At 42.5% G+C, this 21,180-nt stretch overlaps 1 protein-coding gene across 4 annotated transcripts in view; it reads left to right on the top strand.

Moving 5' to 3' along the window:
- Positions 1-21,180, top strand: part of LOC133380882 (E3 ubiquitin-protein ligase TRIM7-like) — a 30,676-nt gene that overhangs the window by 421 nt on the left and 9,075 nt on the right. For 3 of the 4 annotated variants that reach the window (XM_061619051.1, XM_061619049.1, XM_061619048.1), the window contains exons 2-4: positions 4,053-4,718; positions 13,806-13,901; positions 20,719-20,949. In XM_061619051.1, the coding sequence (XP_061475035.1) occupies positions 4,170-4,718; positions 13,806-13,901; positions 20,719-20,949 (876 nt within the window). In that variant the 5' untranslated portion in view covers positions 4,053-4,169. The remainder of the gene's footprint in view (positions 1-4,052; positions 4,719-13,805; positions 13,902-20,718; positions 20,950-21,180) is intronic. The other variant, XM_061619050.1, reaches the window with a different exon arrangement.

Here is a 21,180-nt window from a genome sequence, read left to right as displayed (position 1 = left end):
GAGTCTGGTATGCGCAAACAAGAGTGACTACAGCATAGTGAATACAGTGCCAGATTTGGGACTGGTAAGATGAGTGTTCAAATTTCTGTTAAGATGCTGCCTTGCATCATGTCAGACTATTTTTATACACCTAGCCCAGCACTGTCTAGTCTGACCAGCAGTGGATGTCCAGTGTCTCAGGCTGGTTGCTCCATGTCAGTGGGACAGTGGAATTCATTCCAGGTTTTAGTCTGAAATTTCAAGGAGCTGTCCAAAGTCAGACTACAGCCCAGGGTGGATTCCACTGCCCCACTGACATGGAGCCACTAGCTCCCACTGGAAAGAGGTCTTTTCCCATCACCTGCTGCCTCATCTTTGTAACCGGAGATACCAGTAATTTTACTACTGCATTGCTTAAGTGTCCACAGCATCTTTACAAGGAAGGAGGATGGCGGGAAAACAGAACAATTTGTCCCTGTCTCCGGTGACACACACACCCAGCCACCTCACCAGGTCTAGTGGTACCAGCCGCCACTGGCTAAACCATGTATTTTCATCTAATAAATGCAAATTAGTACATTTATATTAGAGTAGCCACATTTGTTACTGTCAAGTTTCTGGTGTTTTTTAAAGCTGTTGGAAGTTTGCAAGGAAAACTTTTTGTAATATGGATATACAGTGATAGAGAACTGCACCTCTTGAATTTCTGCCTATCATGCCACTGAGAAAGGTACTGTAGCATAACAGTTAAGAGGCTCAGCTACAAATCTAGAAGCTCCTGGTTTGACGCTCACCTCTGTCACGAATTCACTAGTCCTTCTTGTCCTCAGCTGTCTGTCTGGCCTACCTTACAAAGTTGTTGGAAGGATTAGAATGAGCTAATGTATGTGAAACAACATGTTTAATGCTAAACAGCACAATCCTATGCACTCTTACCTGGGAGTAAGTCCAATCACACACAAAGGAAGTTGCCATATGCCATGTCAGTCTATTGGTCCATCTAGTTCAGTGTTATCAACATTGAGAAAGTGGATAGTGAAATAGTTCTTCTCCCTCTCTCATAATACTAGAACTCGTGGACATTCAAAGAAGCTGAATGTTGGAAGATTCAGGACAGACAAAAGGAAGTACTTCTTTACTCAGCGCATAGTCAAACTATGGAATTTGCTCCCACAAGATGCGGTAATGGCCACCAGCTTGGATGGCTTTAAAAGAAGATTAGACAAATTCATGGAGGACAGGGCTATCAATGGCTACTAGCCGTGATGGCTGTGCTCTGCCACCCTAGTCAGAGGCAGCATGCTTCTGAAAACCAGTTGCCGGAAGCCTCAGGAGGGGAGAGTGTTCTTGCACTCGGGTCCTGCTTGTGGGCTTCCCCCAGGCACCTGGTTGGCCACTGTGAGAACAGGATGCTGGACTAGATGGGCCACTGGCCTGATCCAGCAGGCTCTTCTTATGTTCTTATGAGAGACAGCAGCTCTCCAGGATTTCAGCAAGGGACATTCCCAGCCTTAGCTGGCAACTGATCTTTTACATGTAAAGCAGGTGCCCTTCCCTAGGAAGCAGGACTTGCTCCCAAGTAAACTTACATAGGATTGTACTGCAAAAGTGCTGTACCAACCTTTGCCTACCTAGTGCCCTCCAGATATTTTGGACTACAACTCCCATCAGCCCCAGCCAGCATGTGTAGACCAAAACATCTGGAGGGCACCACGCTGGCAAAGACTGTGCTATACAAAAGAAGCCTCAATCAAACACTATTTTGATTTTTTCAGCCATGAAGCTTTCACTGAGTGACCTCACAGCGATTGCTAAGATAAAAACACGGGGGCGGGGGGGGGAGGACAAGAACTCTTTTATGTTGCACTGAGCCCCTTACAGGAAGGACAGGATTTTACAAAAAAATAATAATAATAAATATAACATATTTTTTAAAGTGTATTTAAAGGCATTTCTAAACCCCTTAATTTTTTTAAAAAAAACACTTAAGTGGCGCACAACATAAAAACAATAAGCAATACCATTAGAACAAATATACTTAAAGAGGAAGGACAGAATTTTTTTAAAAGTCATAAATGAATGAAGTGCATATAAACGTAGCCACACTACGTTTAACACTACGTGTTAAGTGTGGAAGGACCCCTTCCCTCCGTTCTAAGAGCAGCAACAGGTCCGCGTGGCTTTACCCACCTTTGGAGGGTATGGCTTTAGCTCTCTGCTTTTGGCTAGCGGCGGCAGTGGGCGCCTGGAGGACCATTTTGCCCTTCCTCACTGAGCTGCCTATGGCTGTGGTCTGCGAGACCCCAACGCCTGCGTCTCAGGCAGTTCCGCCCGCTTGCATCGCCCCCTGCTGGCCGTTTGGCACAAACACCACTAAAATTAGATGCCGAGTAATTACCTCAGCAGGGGGCGAGGGGGGTATTTGAAGTCGGGCTTCCTGCTCTTCCCCTGTGTGCCGCGCGGCTGCCTTCCACGTGTTGTTAGTGCAGGATGGGCAGGGCGGCTCTCCGCCTGCCGCTTCCCAGCGGCGGTGCCTAGGGCAGGGGGCGGCTCTGGGTGTCACCCCCATCTTGTGGTGTCACTCGGTGCAGACCGCACCCACCGCACCGCCCTAGTGACGCCCCCGTCTACCCTTTTTGTTGTCCTCTTACATTTCTATACAGTAACTATTGTAATAGTTCTCTTTGTCCCTACGTACTAGTCACTGTATTGTTGCATTTAGGGTTCTGACCGTGTTTCTATCTCCTTTTGCTTTTGCTTTCCTTGTCTCTTTAACCATTTTAAGAGTTTCGACATTTTGCATTGTCCTATGGCAGAGCTTGGAAAAGTTACTTTTTTGAACTACAGCTCCCATCAGCCCAATCCAGTGGCCATGCTGGCTGGGGCTGATGGGAGTTGTAGTTCAAAAAAGTAACTTTTCCAAGCTCTGCCTATGTGAACAACAGTCAGTGATACACAGTCCTTACAGGCAAAGGAACTGAACAGTTGGCAGTATAGGAGATGGTTTGGTTTTGAGATAAAATTCCTGTGTTTTGGACCAGGTGCTAGTCTTAGTTATGGACATGTTGTTAGATGTCAGTCACCAAAATCAGAAAATACAGCTGGTTGCTCAATGTTCGCTTCACATGAACAGTTTTAATTACAAATGATATTTCAAGAGCTCTTTGAGAAAGACAGCTCGGGTTGTAACTTGCTCAGTTGACACAACTATGTATGCCCTTTTTCTACCCATAAACTATGAGTCATGATAACCAACCAGAGGCAAGGACTTATAGACAATGGGATTTTACTCTGTTTAAAGAATAATAATTTGGGATTATAAATGTTGACTCCAGTGATAAACCTTAATATTTACATAGTCCAATTCCTGCATGCTTGGAGCACGCAATGCATTAATTCAGAAGCGTCAACAGCAGCCCTGAAAGGAAGGCCAGTATATCTCCACACTAGAGAGGGTCTGAGCTGAGGCTGGGAGAATAGCATCTTGACTAAGGCCACCCAGTCAATTTCTGGCAGTTTTGAGATCTGAACCACGGACATTGTCCTAATTCTCTTAGCTACTAACTTCACTAAGGCAGGGCTGCTGCTACTCAGTTCTTAAATATTAGCAAAGGGAAGCTGGTGTTTCTTGAGAATGTGCAAAGTGTCATTTCATCACTACTGAAGAAACACAATAAGTTACCACATACTTGGGATTAGGGAATATGGCATTTTGATGCTCTGAATGAGTAGATCCAATTTTCAGAATTTCCCCCCATGCTCTCCACCCCTAAGGCCATTGCCAAGTTACAATATTGAAATCAGTTTACAGGTACCAAAAACTTAAATGTGGGGAGCAGTTATAGAAGTAGTACCTCTGAGCTTGTGCAGAATGCCTTTCCCACATCGCTATCTAAAACCAGGCTTATACATCTGGGACTAGTAGGAATGGCTTCCAGATCTGAAGGAATGACTATTCCGGTAAGCTGGAACCTCCCCAGCTCTACTGTTAGAAATGAATCATCATCCCCAGCCCTGCTGATGAAATAGCACCAGTCACACAGGTTCAGGAAACTTCTGTTCTTTATCCCCAGCCCAAATCACAGCCTGGTGCTGTGATTTTTCTTTCTCCTCTTAAACTCTAAAGAGGCCTAAACAGTTCACTTCCAGTCCTGACTTGTTGCCAATTTAAGAAGCCAGGAACTCCTGAGATGAGCTTGGGACACCAGCTGGTTTCTGGCACGGGGAAACCCGCCTTGTGTTTCACGCCAAGCATTCGTTCCCTGTATGCAGTTACAGGAGAAGGAGAAGAAGACGGCACCCCAGCCGGCCAGGAAGGAGCCATGGCTGCTGTGTTCCTTCCAGGCAACCTTCAAGATGAAGCCATTTGCTCAGTCTGCCTGGAGTACTTCAAAGACCCCGTCTCCATTGAGTGTGGGCACAACTTCTGCCGAGCCTGCATCACCAAGAGCTGGAAGAGCCTGGAGGCCGATTTCCCCTGCCCTCAGTGCAGAGAGGTTTTCAAGGAGAGGAACTTCAGGCCCAACAGGCAGCTGGCCAACATGTCCGAGATCATCAGCCAATTCATCCTGCGCGGCGGGAAGGGCCTCGAGGAGGACGGGCTCTGCGAGAAGCACAAGGAGGCCCTGAAACTCTACTGCAAAGATGACCAGAAGACCATCTGTGTGGTGTGTGACCGGTCTCGGGACCACAGGCCTCACACTGTGGTGCCGATAGAGGAGGCTGCCCAGGAATACAAGGTATCTATCTATCTATCTATCTATCTAGATGCTCTTGGAGGTCACTGATTCATAGGGTCACCATAAGTCGTATTCGACTTGGAGGCACATAACAAGAACTATCTATCTATCTATCTATCTATCTATCTATCTATCTAATCTGTCCTGTCTAATGCACTGATATTCTGCCCAGGTGTGGTGAGTAGTTTCCTCCTGAATTGCTTGAAATTCTTTGAACATATATATTTTGTTGCTAAAAAAAACAATAAAGCTGAGGCAGAAGTTCTTTTCAAAATGGAATCAGTGAAATTTGTGTGTGTGTGTTTGTGGAGATTTCTGGAGAAGAAAGGAGGGGAAGCACCCTAGAGTCTCAATGCCTGGCGGTCATTTTCCCCCCTTCTCAGGAGGCCTAGTGTGAGAGCAGGAAGCACTGGTGTCTGTCGCTCTCCAAACCACTTCAGGAGGACTTTGTCATCAAGTAAAACCCATAGAGGTAGAAGGGACCCAAATGGCATTCACTCCAAATTCTAGCCCTGTGGCCACATCCTGTATATTGGAAATGGCCAGGCAAGTGCTTGAGGTGGGGGAAAAAAGAAAGGGAGATGGCTTTGTTTCAAATTAAGCCATACTTAATTATGTCGACTGAAGAAAAGTAAGATGGCTTTGGGTCTGTCTGAATAGAAGTGAGTGGCATCCTAGGATGGGAGGATAAACTATGAAGGATCTCCTTGCACCGCCTATTTTGTTCTGCAAGCTCAGTGTTAATGTGTGGTGTTTGCAGGCTCAGCACACTGTGGTTTGGATTTTGTGAACTGTGACTGGCTTACGTGTCACTAGGTGTGACAGGGCAACTGTCCTTGTGCTTGCCCTGTTCACATATAAAGTAGGGATGGGGATGGGCTCTATTCTTTACATCAGGGCAGGGGAACCTGTGGGCCCCTCCTGGGTATTGTTGGACTTCAATTCCCATCAGCCCCAGCCAGTACGGCCAATAGTCAGACATGATGGGAGCTAGAGTCCAACAACAGCAACAGGATATAGGCTTCCAAACTATGCTTTACATAAAAGAGAGTGAAAGAGAGAGGGAGAGAGAGAGAGAGAATGCAGGGGAAGGGAGCAAAGGTTGGCTCTGTGTTGAGGCAAAGGTTAGATTTGATTACTTTCCCCACACCCCATTGCCCCTTCCACTTCATGCTATAACAATATATATTAGCAGCAACAGCAAATTTAATAACATTAAATAACATCTACTGCTAGTTTTTAATGTGTCACAAGAATCTTTGTCTGCACTTTTTATTAGTGTGACTAAAGTTGTCCCAAAATAACCAGTTTGTAGGCTTGCCAACTGGCCAGAGAAACAACCCAGCAGATTAAACTTTTTGTGGCATGGAGATCAGCATTATTACTTGATTAGTCACCTTGTGGGTATTCTCCCCCCCGTATGTAAATGCTGTACATAATATATTTAAAAGGTCTGTGTGTCAGACTTTTGTGAAAGGCAGAGGATAGAGACTGGTAGCAAAAGCTGCAGGCTGCAGGTATCATATGGATGGTTCTAAGGTTACCAGGCTCAGGGCCGGAGACTGATCCTGTATCTTTAGGAGAAGAGAAAGTCAGCCAAGTGCAGGTGATCTTGCAACACTGTAATGGGAAAAACCACAAGGTGGAATTCTGCCTTCCCCCTCCACAACTTTGAAAGATACAGAAGACCTCTTGGTTGCCCTCCAAGAGGTCTTCTGTATCTTTCAAAGTTGTGGAGGGGGAAGGCAGAATTCCACCTTGTGGTTTTTCCCATTACAGTGTTGCAAGAATACCTGCACTTGGCTGACTTTCTCTTCTCCTAAAGATACAGGATCAGTCTCGGGCCCTGAACCTGGCAACCCTCGATGGTTCTAAGGATGAACGTGAGAGGTGCCTTGATCTCTGTCTTCTTGACATGGTTTTTTTGAATAGCAAAGTATGACAGTGCAGTCCTAGTCATGTCTACGCAGAAGTAAGCCCCACTGAACTCACTGGGATTTACTCTCAGGTAAGTGTGCATAGGATTGCAGCTTGAATTTCCTGTTAGTACTTGGGGGCAGATTGCAGACATATGTGCACCTGTGGTGCTTGTCCTTGTCAGACAGGAAAAGGTTGAACAAGTAACCAAATTCCTGATCTATTTCTGGGAGGGAGAGTTCCCAAAGTGGGAATAAGATCACAGACTGATTCTGATTCTCTGGAGAGCAGGAGCCAAGCTTGCTCTCCGTCTCTTTGGTGTCAATAGCTACTTAAAATAGAATTTACAGCTGGTGAAGGAGAGAGCGAGCTGCAGAATAGAGGGGCCGATGTATGCACCCTGGAAGATTTTGGAGAAAGTTGTTCCATGCACAAGCTGGGGCTCCTCCAGCCCACCATGGCAAGTTTTCCCTTATGCAAGTGGCCCATGAAAGCATTATGGTCAGGCTGCATACATACAATACAGTTAAAGGAAACAGTAGTTTACTAAGGATGCTGGGATTTGTAGCTCTGTGAGGGGTAAACTATATTCCCAATGATTCTTTGGAGGAAGCCATGTGCTTTAAATGTATGGGGTGTAGGACAAAGTATTGTGCTGGAATACTTTGTTCCCAGAAGCGGGAGTGGTCCCTCTCTGGATGTTTTTCAACAGCTGATGTAAACATTTTTATTCCAGCAGTTTTGGGGCTGCTACGGTTATTTTTATCTGTGATTTCTGCTGTTGTTGCTTTTAACTGGGTTGTAATATTGCATGTCGTCTTATCAATTGTTTATTTTATGTATTTGAATTGTTTTGTTCTTTGTATTTTAATATATCTTTAATGTATTGAGATTTTAAATTATAAGTTGCCCTGAAGAGTGGGACAGAAAATTTCACATAATTAAATAAATGTTGTATGAGAGATCTGCAATTGGACCTCTTGATGTGTTTATTTTTACTTTACTGCTGCTGAAGGGAAGGCCTCCAAATTTGATGGGAGCAATGATATTGGGAGGCGGAGGGTGTGCTGAACCCCTTTTCTGAATTTCCCTGTATACAGGTACCTGTATTCATAAAACATTCCCTCTCCAAGGCTCTGAGAAAACAGTTTTAGTGAAGGATACTATTTTAAATCAGGGTTGTATTCTGTCTGCACATAATGCAGCAAGCTTGTTGAAGCTAAGCAAATCTAAGAACATTAAAGAGTCCTGCTGGATCAGTCCAATCAGCCATGTAGTCCAGCACCCTGTTCTCACAGTGGCCAACCAGATGCCTCTGGGAAGCCTGCAAGCCGGCCTTAAGTGCAACAGCTCCTCTCCCCATTTGTCATTCCCAGCACTGCCACTGACAGTGGAGGTCATCATGGGATGCTACCTGGGAACCCCACAGTTAATCCAATCCAATGTATTAGTCAGAGCAGAGTTAGGGAACCAGTAGCCAGATGTTGGAAGAAATGTTGGAAGTAAATATAATAAATAAAAAAGATAAAGGGCTGTAGCTCAGTGGCAGAGCATCTGCTTTGCATGTAGAAGGTTCCAGGTTCAGTCCCCGGCATCTTCAGGTAAGACTTGGGGGGTGGAGCATGTCTGCCGTATGAAACCCTGGAGACTCGCTGCCAGTCAGTGTAGACAATACGGAACTAGATGGACCCATGATTTGACTCCATATAATGCAGCATCCTATATTCCTATATATATAAATCAGAAAAATGGTGTGAAGGGGGGCTTAAACATGCATTCTTAATGCCATTGTGCTATTGCTTCATTCAACAGTGGAGCCCCCTCCTCCCCAACTGCTTTAATAATGTCAAAACAAAAACATTGGCCAATCCAGCTGCATACCTCCTATGTAACGTATAGTTTGGCCTTCAGGTTAACTGAGCTAGAATATCTACCATTCTGTGGCTCGCACTGTATGAATCACAGATTAGTTTCAGGTCTTGCTTGCTAATAGGAGTGTATGAAAGTGCCCACATTGGCCATCACTTATCCCTGGCAATGCAAACATACCAAGGCTAAGCACCCTGGCCCAGCTCTGAAATGGGAGCTAAGCTGGGAGGGACTAATCAGCAGGGATCTCTCAGGATGTGCCATATGCAGTAGTTGCTATAGTACTGCAAACTGACGTTCAAAATCATGAATGCACATTACCATCTGTCTGTGCATGAGCATATTGCCACTGAGAAGGCGGCCCTCCTTTTTAATACTTCTTATTTTATTTTATTTTAGGAATTTATACCCAGCTTTTCACTGTATGTCTAAAAGCAGCTTATAGAAAAAAGTACATATGCAAAATGTAAAACATAAATTAAAACATCAGAAAACAGGTGTTCTGAGCCTGTGGTTCTGAAACCCACTTTGCCAGACAGTCAACTCAATCTCTCTCTTTTAATCAGAAGTATTTTATTAAACCAGGAAACACAAAGGTATACAAAAACTTAAAAGAAAGCATACAGTCTCTGGGGATGATGAACTGAGGAGGGTGATGATGATGAAGAAGATTGGTAGCAGGTAAATTATATTGTAGGATTGTTGATGAGGTAGATTAAATGGAGGAGAGTTACCTTCTGAGAAAGAAGCTTCTGGAAGAGGCAATTCTGAGAGAGAGAGATAGCTTCTGAAAGAGAGAGAGATAAAAAATGAGTGTTGTCCTCTGGGGCTACTAGGCCTGCAGCTAGCTTCACTGATGACTGGAACAAACTACGGCAGGTTTTTGGAGGGAAAAATAACTAACCAATTAAAGAGAGGGGTGATGTCACCTGACAGGAAGTTACTGTGAGGCTAAGGGAGCATAGAGACAGCCCTCTAGAATTCCATAACTCTAACCTAATAAATGCCTTATTTAACACAACAGAAGGAGTATCTCTATATCAGAGCTTGGAAGTAACTAGTTACAAGTAATGAATTACTTGTAATTCATTACTTTTTTGAGTAACGACTGGGTAATTCCTTTACATTTTGATTGTAACAGAACTAGGAGTAATTTTACTACTTTTGTGGAGTAATTGTAACTTTTCCAGAATTACTTTTGGGCATTACTTGGGGGGGGAGCGGGGGAACTCTTCTGCTCCTCTGATTTGTGGATGAAAATCATGTGCCTCAAACTGGGCTTCTGTGCAGCGTCGCTCTTTCCTCATGCTCTGTGGATGGGCAGGAGGCGACGAGGGAGGAGGCGGAGAGTGAGACGGGGTGGAGTGGAGAAAACAATTATTTTAAAAAATGGATAGTGGTGGTGAAGAATGGAGTGGAGGGAAAAAGGATCTGGAGGTCAAGAACATGGATAAAGGAGGAGAAGGAGGCAGCAGCAGAATGGAGATAAAGAACTGTGGAGGTGTAACAAACAAAACGCCCTAGCCCCTTTTGGGGGTCCTAGTAGCTTGGATTCGCTCCCAGTACTCACCCAATAGAGTCTCAGAAATGAACGAAACAAGATGGAGTATATTTATTTCTAACACATGCACGTGGAGAAGGGCCAAGCCAGTTCTGGCAAAACTCTGCAGTGCTGGCCTTTTTATCAGCTTTGTTATGTTAATTATATTAGCATCATTATGGTCATAATTACATCACTTTAACCATGCCCACTGTACCTTCCCATTTCCTCCTAGCCCATATTTAGACTTTGTTATTCACAACTTGTTTTGCTCAATTTGACCTTGTATCTGCAACAAATGTTGATACTTTTCTTCAGTACAGCTGCATCTTGCAACAAAACCTTATTTTCCCAGCTATAGCTATTTTGCAAACACAGCTTTAAACAAACAATGATAATGCATGTCAGCAAATTAGCACTTCTCTTTACACACACACAAGTGAATTAACTTGTCAGCAGATTAACACATAAGCAAATTAACTGGTCAGAGGGATGCTATAATTCCCAACAGGCCCAGCACTTTTTACTTTAAGCAGCAAATAAGCAAAATACATCTTTAGTTTAAACAAATAAAGTCCAGTGTCACAATTCCAGTGTCACAGAGGTGAAAAATGACGTGTGTGTGTGAGAGAGAGAGGGAGGGAATACTGTGTTTGCGCTTGGCACACAAAGTGGTCTCCACTACCCTTTCTGGCTACTGTGCTGCATTTGCAGTATTTTAATTTTTTTGCATGTCAGGGGAAAATGTTCGCTTGAGTGAGTGGCAGGGCAGGGTCTGGGAGGTGATTAAGTGAGAGAAATTATGCTGGCTGGCTGAGTGGGGGGGGTTGCCCTTGGTTTGAAGTGCAAAGATCTGAGTAGTGGCCTCAGCCTCCCTCCCCACCACCCTTACCAGCGGAGAGACCACCATTGCTATCTTATGAATAAAAATAATTATTCTGCTACCTCTGTATGTGTTTGTTTATTTTTAATGTTGTTTTAGGCTACTTAGATGAGCAGCAGCCAAGGCCAGCACCTTGTAGGCCTTTTTTTAAAGAAAAGTAACTGAAATGTAATTGTACTGATTACTTTGGAGGAAAAGTAAAGTAATCAGTTGCTTTCAGAGCAATTGCGATTGTAACGGTAATTACTACTTTTTGGGCCATGTAACTGTAATTTATTACTTTTTAAAAGTAATCTTCCAAGCTCTGCTCTATATACAATTCTAACCCTGCGGAGGCAGCACAATAGGGCTCCTCCAAATGGTTGTTCTGTTTTGGGTGTATTCTGCAACATATTCCTGACACAATAACAGTGCATTAGTGGTGATTCTGCTTTAGTTAGTCCCAAGGTGTTTCTCCAACGGTGCTACATTATTGCTTTCTGGGGGAGCTACTGCACAACGAAAGTGGGACAAAAATAAACATATGTGGTCTAAAATGTTATGGGATTTCAGCAAGAAGTATCAGAATATGCACTGATTGGAAATGAAGCAGTGTGACTGCCCAAAAACATTTGCAGGTGCAAACAGCATTGAAAGCAGGATTGCATGTGACTGCCCCAGTAGTTTTATGAGCATGAATCATCATGAATGTGCAATAAAAAGGATGTCTGGAAGAGCCTATAGAAACATTAGAACAAAATTTATAGTGCAAAGACCTCCTGAAATAAAACTGTTTAACCTGGCACCTGAAACTTAGCAGGGATGGTGTGTGCCTTAACTTCTAGTGGGAGGGAGTTCTATAGAGTTGGGCCCACTACACTGAAGGCATGACTCCTTGTTGATGTGAATTGTGCTTCTGGTCCATGGGGGACCATTAATAGCACTCCCCCTGATGATCTCAGTGATTGGCTTGGGATGTACAGGGTAAGTGGTCCTTAAGGTAACCTGGGCCTAGGTTTTTCAGGGCTTTGTACACTAGTAGAAGAACTACTGAACCTGGTCTGGAAGCAGTCCATGGCAGGTTAGTGCATTAAGAAGTAAACAGCACTTGATTTAAGCCAGGCATCACTAGGGTTTAGCCTCAAAGCTTGTTTTTGGAATCTATCAGCATCAAACGTGAAATCATAAAGAGCTGACTGTGGATTCCCTCATCCATCATAATTGTGACAAGTGCATATGTGAGGTTAGGTGCCAGTCCCTCCAATTCTGAGGGGGTAGCTTTGAGCTAACCCCCCTGATGCATCTAATTTTAGAAATTTAACACTGGAGGTGAAATAAATCCCCATCATGCAGGCAGTAAGGCTGCCAGTTGGAACAGCAAGGCAGGAGGCACAGCCAACAGCTGTTTCTCTGCTTTGGATGTCTTAAAAGTGCAGGCAGGATCATTGGCTTGGCACAGGTGGCAATGCTGGTGGCCACTAACAGATGCACACTCCCCCGAGACACATATGCAGACACCAGACCAACTCTTGCAAAAAAACCCAGTTGCTGTCAGGGAGGGTATAATCCTGGGGGTCCAGTTAGTCTTGGACAAACTGGCCTGTCCCCCATAAGGCTCCAGCAAGATTTGAACTCATGAACCCTGGTTTCCAAGACCAAGGCTCTGCTGAGCTACGGAGGCTACATTCTTTGAACTATGTTGTATACCACATAACGTGTGTGTTTATTTATCAGGGATGGGGAATCTCAGGCCCGGGGGCCACATGTGGCACTTGGGACTCTCCCAAGGCCACACTCCCTAATGCAGCCTTTCCCAACCAGTGTGCCTCCCGATGTTGTTGGACCACAACTCCCATCAGCCTCAGCCAGCATTGCCAATGGTCAGGAAAGATGGGAGTTGTGGTCCAACAACATCTGGAGGCACACTGGTTGGGAAAGGCTGCCCTAATGAGCCACTTCCCTTGCCAGCCCAATGTCTCCTTGATCTCTGATAAAGCCTGTTGTTGCCTGGAATGGGGATAGAGAGGGGTGTGTGAGTGTGAAGAAAGTAACCTACTGTATAAAAGGTAAAGTTTGCACTCGTTGCTCTGCCCACTTTTGCCTGTGGCTCCACCCATCACTGGAATGTGGCTTTCAGGCTGAAACATTTTCCCTATCACTGCTATAGATGGTGAAATGCAGCCTGATGCAGCAAGAACATACTGTTGTGCACCTCCCCCAATCTCTGAGCGGTGAAATTTCAGGGGTCCCTGCACTCCTCCAGGGTTTGATTTCCTTTGAGAAGAAGGTCAGCGGAGACTGCGGTGTCTTTAATAAATATGGTTTATTTATTTACACACATTCCAACCTGGGCTCAAGAATGGAGGGGGTTTAAGGCATCAGCAGTCTAATATCCAGCTTTTCCATCTGGGTTGCAGAAGGCACCCCCCAAATGCCATGGTGCAGACAGCCTGTCTCTCTCTGCCTCCAGTTACCAGCAAATCTCTAGACAGAACTAAAAACTACAAGGGCCCTCCTCTAGAGTTTAAATGACAAAAGTGGTCTTCCTAGCCCATTCTCTGTTGCTAGGCAACTGATCGGCCCATTATCTTACCTGGCCAATCTATTTGGTTAATAAAAGACTCATTTGACCAGCAGAGAGTTCCTCATTCCAAGGCACAGGATTCCAAATCAGAGGCTGGAAAGGTGACCCACAGAAATCATCCATTCGAACCCCCCATGCTCATAACAATACGCTGGAAGGAACCTACACATTTGCTGTGTATTCCTACATGAAACTTATTCATGGGCTCGTAGTTTCCCCCCGTGTATTTATTTGTCTTTTTCCTGCAGAACAAATCCCAAATGCCTGAAAACTGTGGAAGCTTAAAAGAGAATAATTTTATGTTTTGGATCTTAGGAACAAATTCAGGCCCGTTTGGATTTCTTGAAGAAAGAGAGACAAGAGCTTCTGGACTTCAAAACTCAGGATGACAAGAAAAGCCAGGATCTTTTGGTGAGTACCTGTTGTTATTTACAAGCTGGTAAGCTGATGTGACATTGTTTCAGATGTGGATATATAATATAGCTGTTTTTTTAAAAAATCGGGTAGGGTTACCAAATGACCAAAGGAAAACCCTGGCCTGTTCCTCTGTCTTTCATAGCAGCTTAATTCTTACTCAGGTGAAGCATGGAGCAGGTAATGTACAGAGATAAGCATTATCAGAAACTGCTATCTGCCCATCTAGCTACTGTTAAAGGCACAGAGCAGAAATTGATGGCAAGAGTTGGCAGTCCTCGAGTCAAGAGTTTCAGCACTAGCCAGAAATTGGCAGCCTATGGTCAACATCTGCCCAAAGGATGCCTGCCAATCACTGCTAGCAGCACCCACCTGTCCTCCTTCCTACTTCTTGGCTCTCTTGGTTGTGTCTGTCTGCTGTGTTCTCAGAAGAGGAAACATAAATGTGCTTTAACATTTCTTCTGAGTTACATGAAAGTGGAATGCAAGATGAAATCTGAACTATCTGATTCCATAGCTGAGAAAACTAGTTCACGTGTAGATCAGAATGGACTTTCGGGTGACCTATATAGTCTCTTATGATAGAGATCTACACAATGAGTGTATTTTGTGTTGATGGCTTTTAGCTCAGGTGTGTGATTTATTTATTTTTTTAAAAGATGGGGAACTTGTAGACCTCCAGCAATGTTTGGGCTTCAACTTCCATCAGCCCCAGACTGCACAGCCTATGCTCAGGGATGATGAGAGTTGTAGTCCAACAGCAGCTGGAGGGCTAGGGTTCCCCTATCCATGTTTTAAAAGATAAGACAAGTTCACAGAGGATAGTCTCTGAATGCTACATGGCCACAATAGCCAGAAATTGAACTTCCACATTTGGAGGCAGTCTACAGCTGTTCATGATAAACAACAAAGCATGACCGTACATCATATCCAGCTTCCCAGGAACATCTGCTGGGCATTGAAAATTTTTATTTTATGCACTTCCCAGGAGGATCCCTCCGCCTGTGCAGCTCTGAGACGGGCTCCCGTCTTGGATGAAACTTTTTCAGCCTTAAATCCAGTCAGAAGGGTCTTTTTTGACTGGGGATAATTTCTTCCGGATAAGGAAGAAATGTGAGATTTCCCACACAGCTTTGTTGTGGTTGTGGGAGACTGGAATTCGTCAGAATCGTCTGTGAAAGAAGGTCTTCCAGCAGCTCGAACAGAGCGAGGATTTATAGCCAGCTCAGCTGAATAAGTGACCCGTTTTTTTTCCTTTTTAAAAAAAACGGACTAACAGGCAAGCATCCTCCTGTCTATGCTTATCACTTTCTTATCTATACAGCTAAAGAGATTTGTCAAAGGATCAGCAATTAAGAAAACCTGGGTGAGCCAAAACTTTCCTTCTTTTTTACTCACGGAACTAAGGGGGAGGAAAATAAAAATAGCCTATCTTTTTCCTATTGCAAAAAGCTGACATGGAAAATGGCATTGTAAAGATTACAACAGATGAGGGGTTTCTGATTGGAAGAGAAAAGAAAAATCTTTTTGATTTATAAGACTTTTGTGTAATTTATGTCTGGGACTATTTTTTCTGATCTACTTTTTCTTTTTTTCTTTTTTTTTTGACGAATCTGCTCATTCTCGTTGCTACTAGTCATTAGGACGCTGTGAACTAAAGCTGTTTTTGCACTTCTGGGCATATAAGAGATAAGGGCTGTCTAGAGTGTGACGCAAGTTGGTTTGAAAGATTAAGAAATAGACTGCTCTTTGCTTGGGACATTGAAAATTGAAGGAGTTTTGTTCCTTTGGCTTTAAGAATGACAATTAAGAAGATCATGGATGTACAAGAAGGGACTTTATCTTTAGACATGTTTCAGAAAATAATGAATGGGATTAAGTCAATAAAACAAGAATTGAGAAATAATAGACAAGCGTGGAGAATTGAATTTGATGAAATGAGACAGGAGCTGATAGAAATTCAGGATTCTATGAGAAAGGAGAATAAAGATAGATCTGGAAAACCAAAAAAAGATGAAAGAGAAATTAAAGGCAAGGTTCAAACTATGGAGATTGGATTAAATATGGACATGGAAAAAGATTTGGATTTCCTGGTTGTGATGGATCCTGGAGACAAATATTATGGTTTGGAAATCAGCGCTGTCCCTGAAGGAATTGAAGAGATTGGAGATAAAGATATTATCGGTTCAAAAAAATTCCTGGACTGGAAGGATTTGATGGAACTTGAAATGGAGAAAGTTAACAGAATTAATCCCTGTTTTGTGTTAATGGAAAAATCTTCAAGAGATGTGCTAGTGTATCATGTAAAAAAGAGGAACAGAGATGCGGCTTTGCAACAATACTTCAGTGATACGTTCGGAATTGATGGCAAGAAAATATCTGTGATAAAGGAAATTCCTATCAGACTTTTATTATATGACTATGACAGCAAGATTATTGGGTGCGTAAAGATGGAAGATGGAAGATGGAACCAATATGGATAATGGAGGAAGAGCGATTTGAAATTACTGGACTTAGTAGACTTCATGAGTTGGATTAATTGACATGTTTATTTAGAAAAAAAATTGATGGACATATATCTCAAAGATTGGAAACTTCTCTTTGACTTTTTGTGGAAGAATGAAATGATATGATGTTAATGAGATTTGAAACCAATTAAGATAACCGCTGGAGGAAGGTGATTTTATAATCTATTAAGAGACAGGCTTGTTATATATTATAGATTTATAGCTGAACTACGACAAATCGGAAGTCAATATTTTTATTTTTATTTTTATTTTTTTATTGTATTAGTTATTGATTTGTGTTTTTTTTCTTTTTGTATTGTTTTGGTTTTGAAAATCTGAATAAAAATTAATTGAAAAAAAAAAGAAAATTTTTATTTTATATATTTAACCTGCTTTTTAAGAGACATTCTTCACAAAGCAGTGCACAAAATACACATAAAACGTAACTATTAAGATATAATTTAAAACCATTTAAAACACTACTTCTTTGATACTGCTAAGAGTGGCTTATAATATACACATAAAAACATAACCATTAAAAATAATGTTTGTTGTTGTTGTTGTTGTTGTTATGTGCCTTCAAGTCGATTACGACTTATGGTGACCCTATCAGTCAGCGACCTCCAATAGCATCTGTCATGAACCACCCTGTTCAGATCTTGTAAGTTCAGGTCTGTGGCTTCCTTTATGGAATCAATCCATCTCTTGTTTGGCCTTCCTCTTTTTCTACTCCCTGCTATTTTTCCCAGCATTATTGTCTTTTCTACTGAATCATGTCTTCTCATTATGTGTCCAAAGTATGATAACCTCAGTTTCATCATTTTAGCTTCTAGTGACAGTTCTGGTTTAATTTGTTCTAACACCCAATTATTTGTCTTTTTTGCAGTCCATGGTATGCACAAAGCTCTCCTCCAACACATTTCAAATGAGTTGATTTTTCTCTTATCTGCTTTTTTCACTGTTCAACTTTCACATCCATACATAGAGATCGGGAATACCATGGTCTGAATGATCCTGACTGTAGTGTTCAGTGATACATCTCTGCGTTTGAGGACCTTTTCTAGTTCTCTCATAGCTGCCTTTCCCAGTCCTAGCCTTCTTATTTATTTATTTATTTAATTCATTCATTCATTTCCCGCCCTTCCTCCCAGCAGGAGCCCAGGGCGGCAAACAAAGCACCAAAACACTTTAAAACATCATAAAAACAGATCTTAAAATACATTAAAACAAAACAGCATTAAAAACATTAAAACTTTCTTGACTATTGTCTCCATATTGGTTAATGACTGTGTTGAGGTATTGACAATCCTTGACAAGTTTAATGTCATTGACAACTTTAAAGTTACATAAATCTTCTGTTGTCATTACTTTAGTCTTTCTGACGTTCAGCTGTAGTCCTGTTTTTGTGCTGTCCTCTTTAACTTTCATCAAGATTCGTTTCAAATCATTACTGGTTTCTGCTAAGAGTATGGTATCGTCTGCATATCTTAAATTATTGATATTTCTCCCTCCAATTTTCACACCTTCATCTTGATCCAATCCCGCTTTCCGTGTGATATGTTCTGCATATAGATTAAACAAATAGGGTGATAAAATACACCCCTGCCTCACACCCTTTCCGATGGGGAACCAATCGGTTTCTCCATATTCTGTCCTTACAGTAGCCTCTTGTCCAGAGTATAGGTTGCGCATCAGGACAATCAGATGCTGTGGCACCCCCATTCCTTTTAACACATTCCATAGCTTTAAAATATCTCCTTCATTAATACTACTAAAAGCAAGCATAAAAGTAACAAAATAGCCCAGCATAATTTGAATTTACAAAACCAAACCACACCACCATTTCTACAGCTCAGTTTACAAATAGCCACTGAAATCTTCCAGGCCCTTTTTTAAAAAAAAGCATGTTTTTTGAAAAACAGGAATGGGGCTTACTTTTTTCATATGGAATTGAACTCCATAACTTTGGGGCCACGGCCAAAGGCCTCTGTTTTGTGTGACCGCCAACATCTTTGTCTTTGTAGGCAGGGCACTTTAGTAACGTGCTGGTTAAATGAGGTTCAACTCGGAACGACTCAAAACATCCATTTATAATGTAGATGACAAACCCTATATCTAGGTGAATGGTTAGGAGTGCCTATACAATATAATTGTCAATTATAATTTCTGCAAAATAGAACTCTGGAGACTATTTCTTATCCTCTGCTGCCATCTATTGTTTATACTTAAGACCACTTTCAATCTACGTTTAGAGTTTTGCTCTTTTCAAGTGGGATTCAATCACATACTGGCAAGTTAAGGTTGGGCAATTAAAGTTGATTTTAGAACTATTGTCAACAAACCCGCATTCCCAAAAGATCAGACTTTTTGCAATAAAGAAAGTCATGAGGAAATGCATCATGCATTATGTGGGATAACATTTGTGGTGCGTCTTCTAGCCTCCCAGCAAACAAATTAGGATTAATGCTCAATAACATTAATCGTTTTTCTGATTGAATTTACTACTTCACAAGAACATAAGAAAAGCTCTGCTGAATCAGGCCAGTGGCCTGTCTAGTCCTGCATCCTAGTCTCGCAGTGGGCAATCAGATGCCTCTGGAAAGCCCACAAGTAGGATCTGAGTGCAACCCCACTCTCCTCACTTGTTAGTCCCAGAAACTGGTTCAGAAACACACTGCTTCTGACAATGGATGTAGTACAGAGCCATCATGGCTAGTAGCCATTGATAGTCATATATGCTATGAATTTGTCTAAAATGCTTTCAAAGATACCCATATTTGTTTTCTATTCTTCTACCCCCTTCCTTCATCTGTTCTCTGTAACCATGAACTGCTAATGGCCATGACTCTTGAGCTTCAGCTCCTGTTTTTAGATGCTTCTTGAATTCTGTGATAAACTGTTTAATAAATCAGGCTGCACTGCTCCGCCACACCCAGTTCATCCTGATTGATACGTCTTCCCATTAATCTTTCGTTCATCCTACACATTTCATTTCATTTTCTGGTAGGGCAGTTGTGCTCTTTAATTACAGATAGATATCCATACTTTATGAAAACTGAGCTCCACCCCTGCTCCAGAGACAAGTCCTAAGTAGGTTATTGGATTTGTTAGAGTGCAGTGCAAGGCAGAGCCTCTATGTTCAAAAGTAGTGCAGAAAAGTAGGTGTGTAGCTTTTTGTACCTGGGCTTAGCGGCATCGTATGAAATAAGATGTACCTGCTAAAATTCCTTCTCCCCCATAGCTACTGAAAGTAGGCATTGAAAGATCTGTCAATTTCGGTTCTCTCAGTTTCTCATTTTTCCAGACTGAAATTCAGTTTCCCACATTTCTGCAGCAATTTGCAATTAAAAAAAAAATCCTCATGAAAATCCTTCTGCATTTGAGTGTGAATTTCTCTTAATAAACACATATTTGTATGTAGTTTTGACTGACGAACACATTTTTGCAAGCAATTTATCTTAATACATTTTTGCATGTTATCTTCATGAATACGTTCATTTTTATGCACATTTTCCCCTAATGTGTGCACTTTTGTAAACATTGTTTGGTTGGAGAACTTCATTGTAAAATTTGGATAAGTGCAAATTTGGAAGGATCGCTGTGTTTCAGTTCTCATATTGTTTCAGAAAGTGCAAATTTGATAGATTCGGCTTTAAATGAGAACTGGATCAAATTTCTCCCCCATCCCTAGCTGTGAAAGTAAAGGAGCCTTATGTGTCTGTGGGCCCCTTCAGACGTCCTTCTTATTGTGCATTCATGATGCTCATGATGGAATTGGGATGGTTATATGTGATCCCACTTTCAGCACTCTGTGTGCCTGCAAAATGTTCAGGGTGGACATATTGCTTCATTTCCCATCAGCTTCCTACTGAAATCCTGTAACCTTTTATAGCACAAATGTTCCAGGTTCTTTTATTTTTGCCCTCCAGCCAGCAACAATGCAACAACATTGGGGAAGCATCAGAGAACAACTAATAAAGTGGAGTGATGTGTAGATGGTACAGTATGAATCCACCATGAATGCACTATTATTGCATCAATGATATGTTCCAAGCTACACCTGGGGGAAAAACCCTAGTCTGGTGGGGCCTTTTTACTAACACCCAACATAGCCATGAAGCTCACTGGGTGACCTTGGGCCAGTCACTGCCTCTCAGCCTCATGAAAACCCTATTCATAAGGTCGCCATAAGTCGGAATCGACTTGAAGGCAGTACATGTGACATTAGCGGGTAAAGTTGTGTTTTGAGACTGGCTGGTGGTATCAGCCCTTCTAGTAATTGTCAGTCTTTATTTTATTTATTTAAGAAAACTATAGAGGCTGAGAGACAGAAGGTCCTCTCTGAATTTGAAGGGCTGCGCCAATTTCTGCATGAGCAAGAGCAGCTCCTTCTGGGCCAGCTGGACAAGATGGAGAAGGGCATCACCAAGAGGCAGAACGAGAACATCACCGAGCTCTCCAAGGATATTTCTCTCCTCAACAAACTGATTGCTGACCTGGAAGAGAAAATCCAAGAACCAGTACTTGATTTCCTTAAGGTAAGCCTTGAAAAAACCCACTGAGCATGCATTTGTACAAAGGCAGGCCCGGTATCATCCTTATCATCCATAAATTATCTAATGTGCTGCATAATAGATGTCCGGATGTGCACAGTGAGCTTGCTGAATGCTCGAAGAACCCACATGACCTACTGCGCTGCGTATACACCACACATTTAAAGCACATTCCCCCCCTTCCAAGAATCCTGGGAGATGTAGTTTGTTAAGGGT

The sequence above is a fragment of the Rhineura floridana genome, chromosome 3 (genome assembly GCF_030035675.1).
Source record: "Rhineura floridana isolate rRhiFlo1 chromosome 3, rRhiFlo1.hap2, whole genome shotgun sequence".
Taxonomy (NCBI): Eukaryota; Metazoa; Chordata; class Lepidosauria; order Squamata; family Rhineuridae; genus Rhineura; species Rhineura floridana.
Note: the sequence above shows the minus strand (reverse complement) of the source record. Positions and strands in the feature narration are given on the sequence as shown.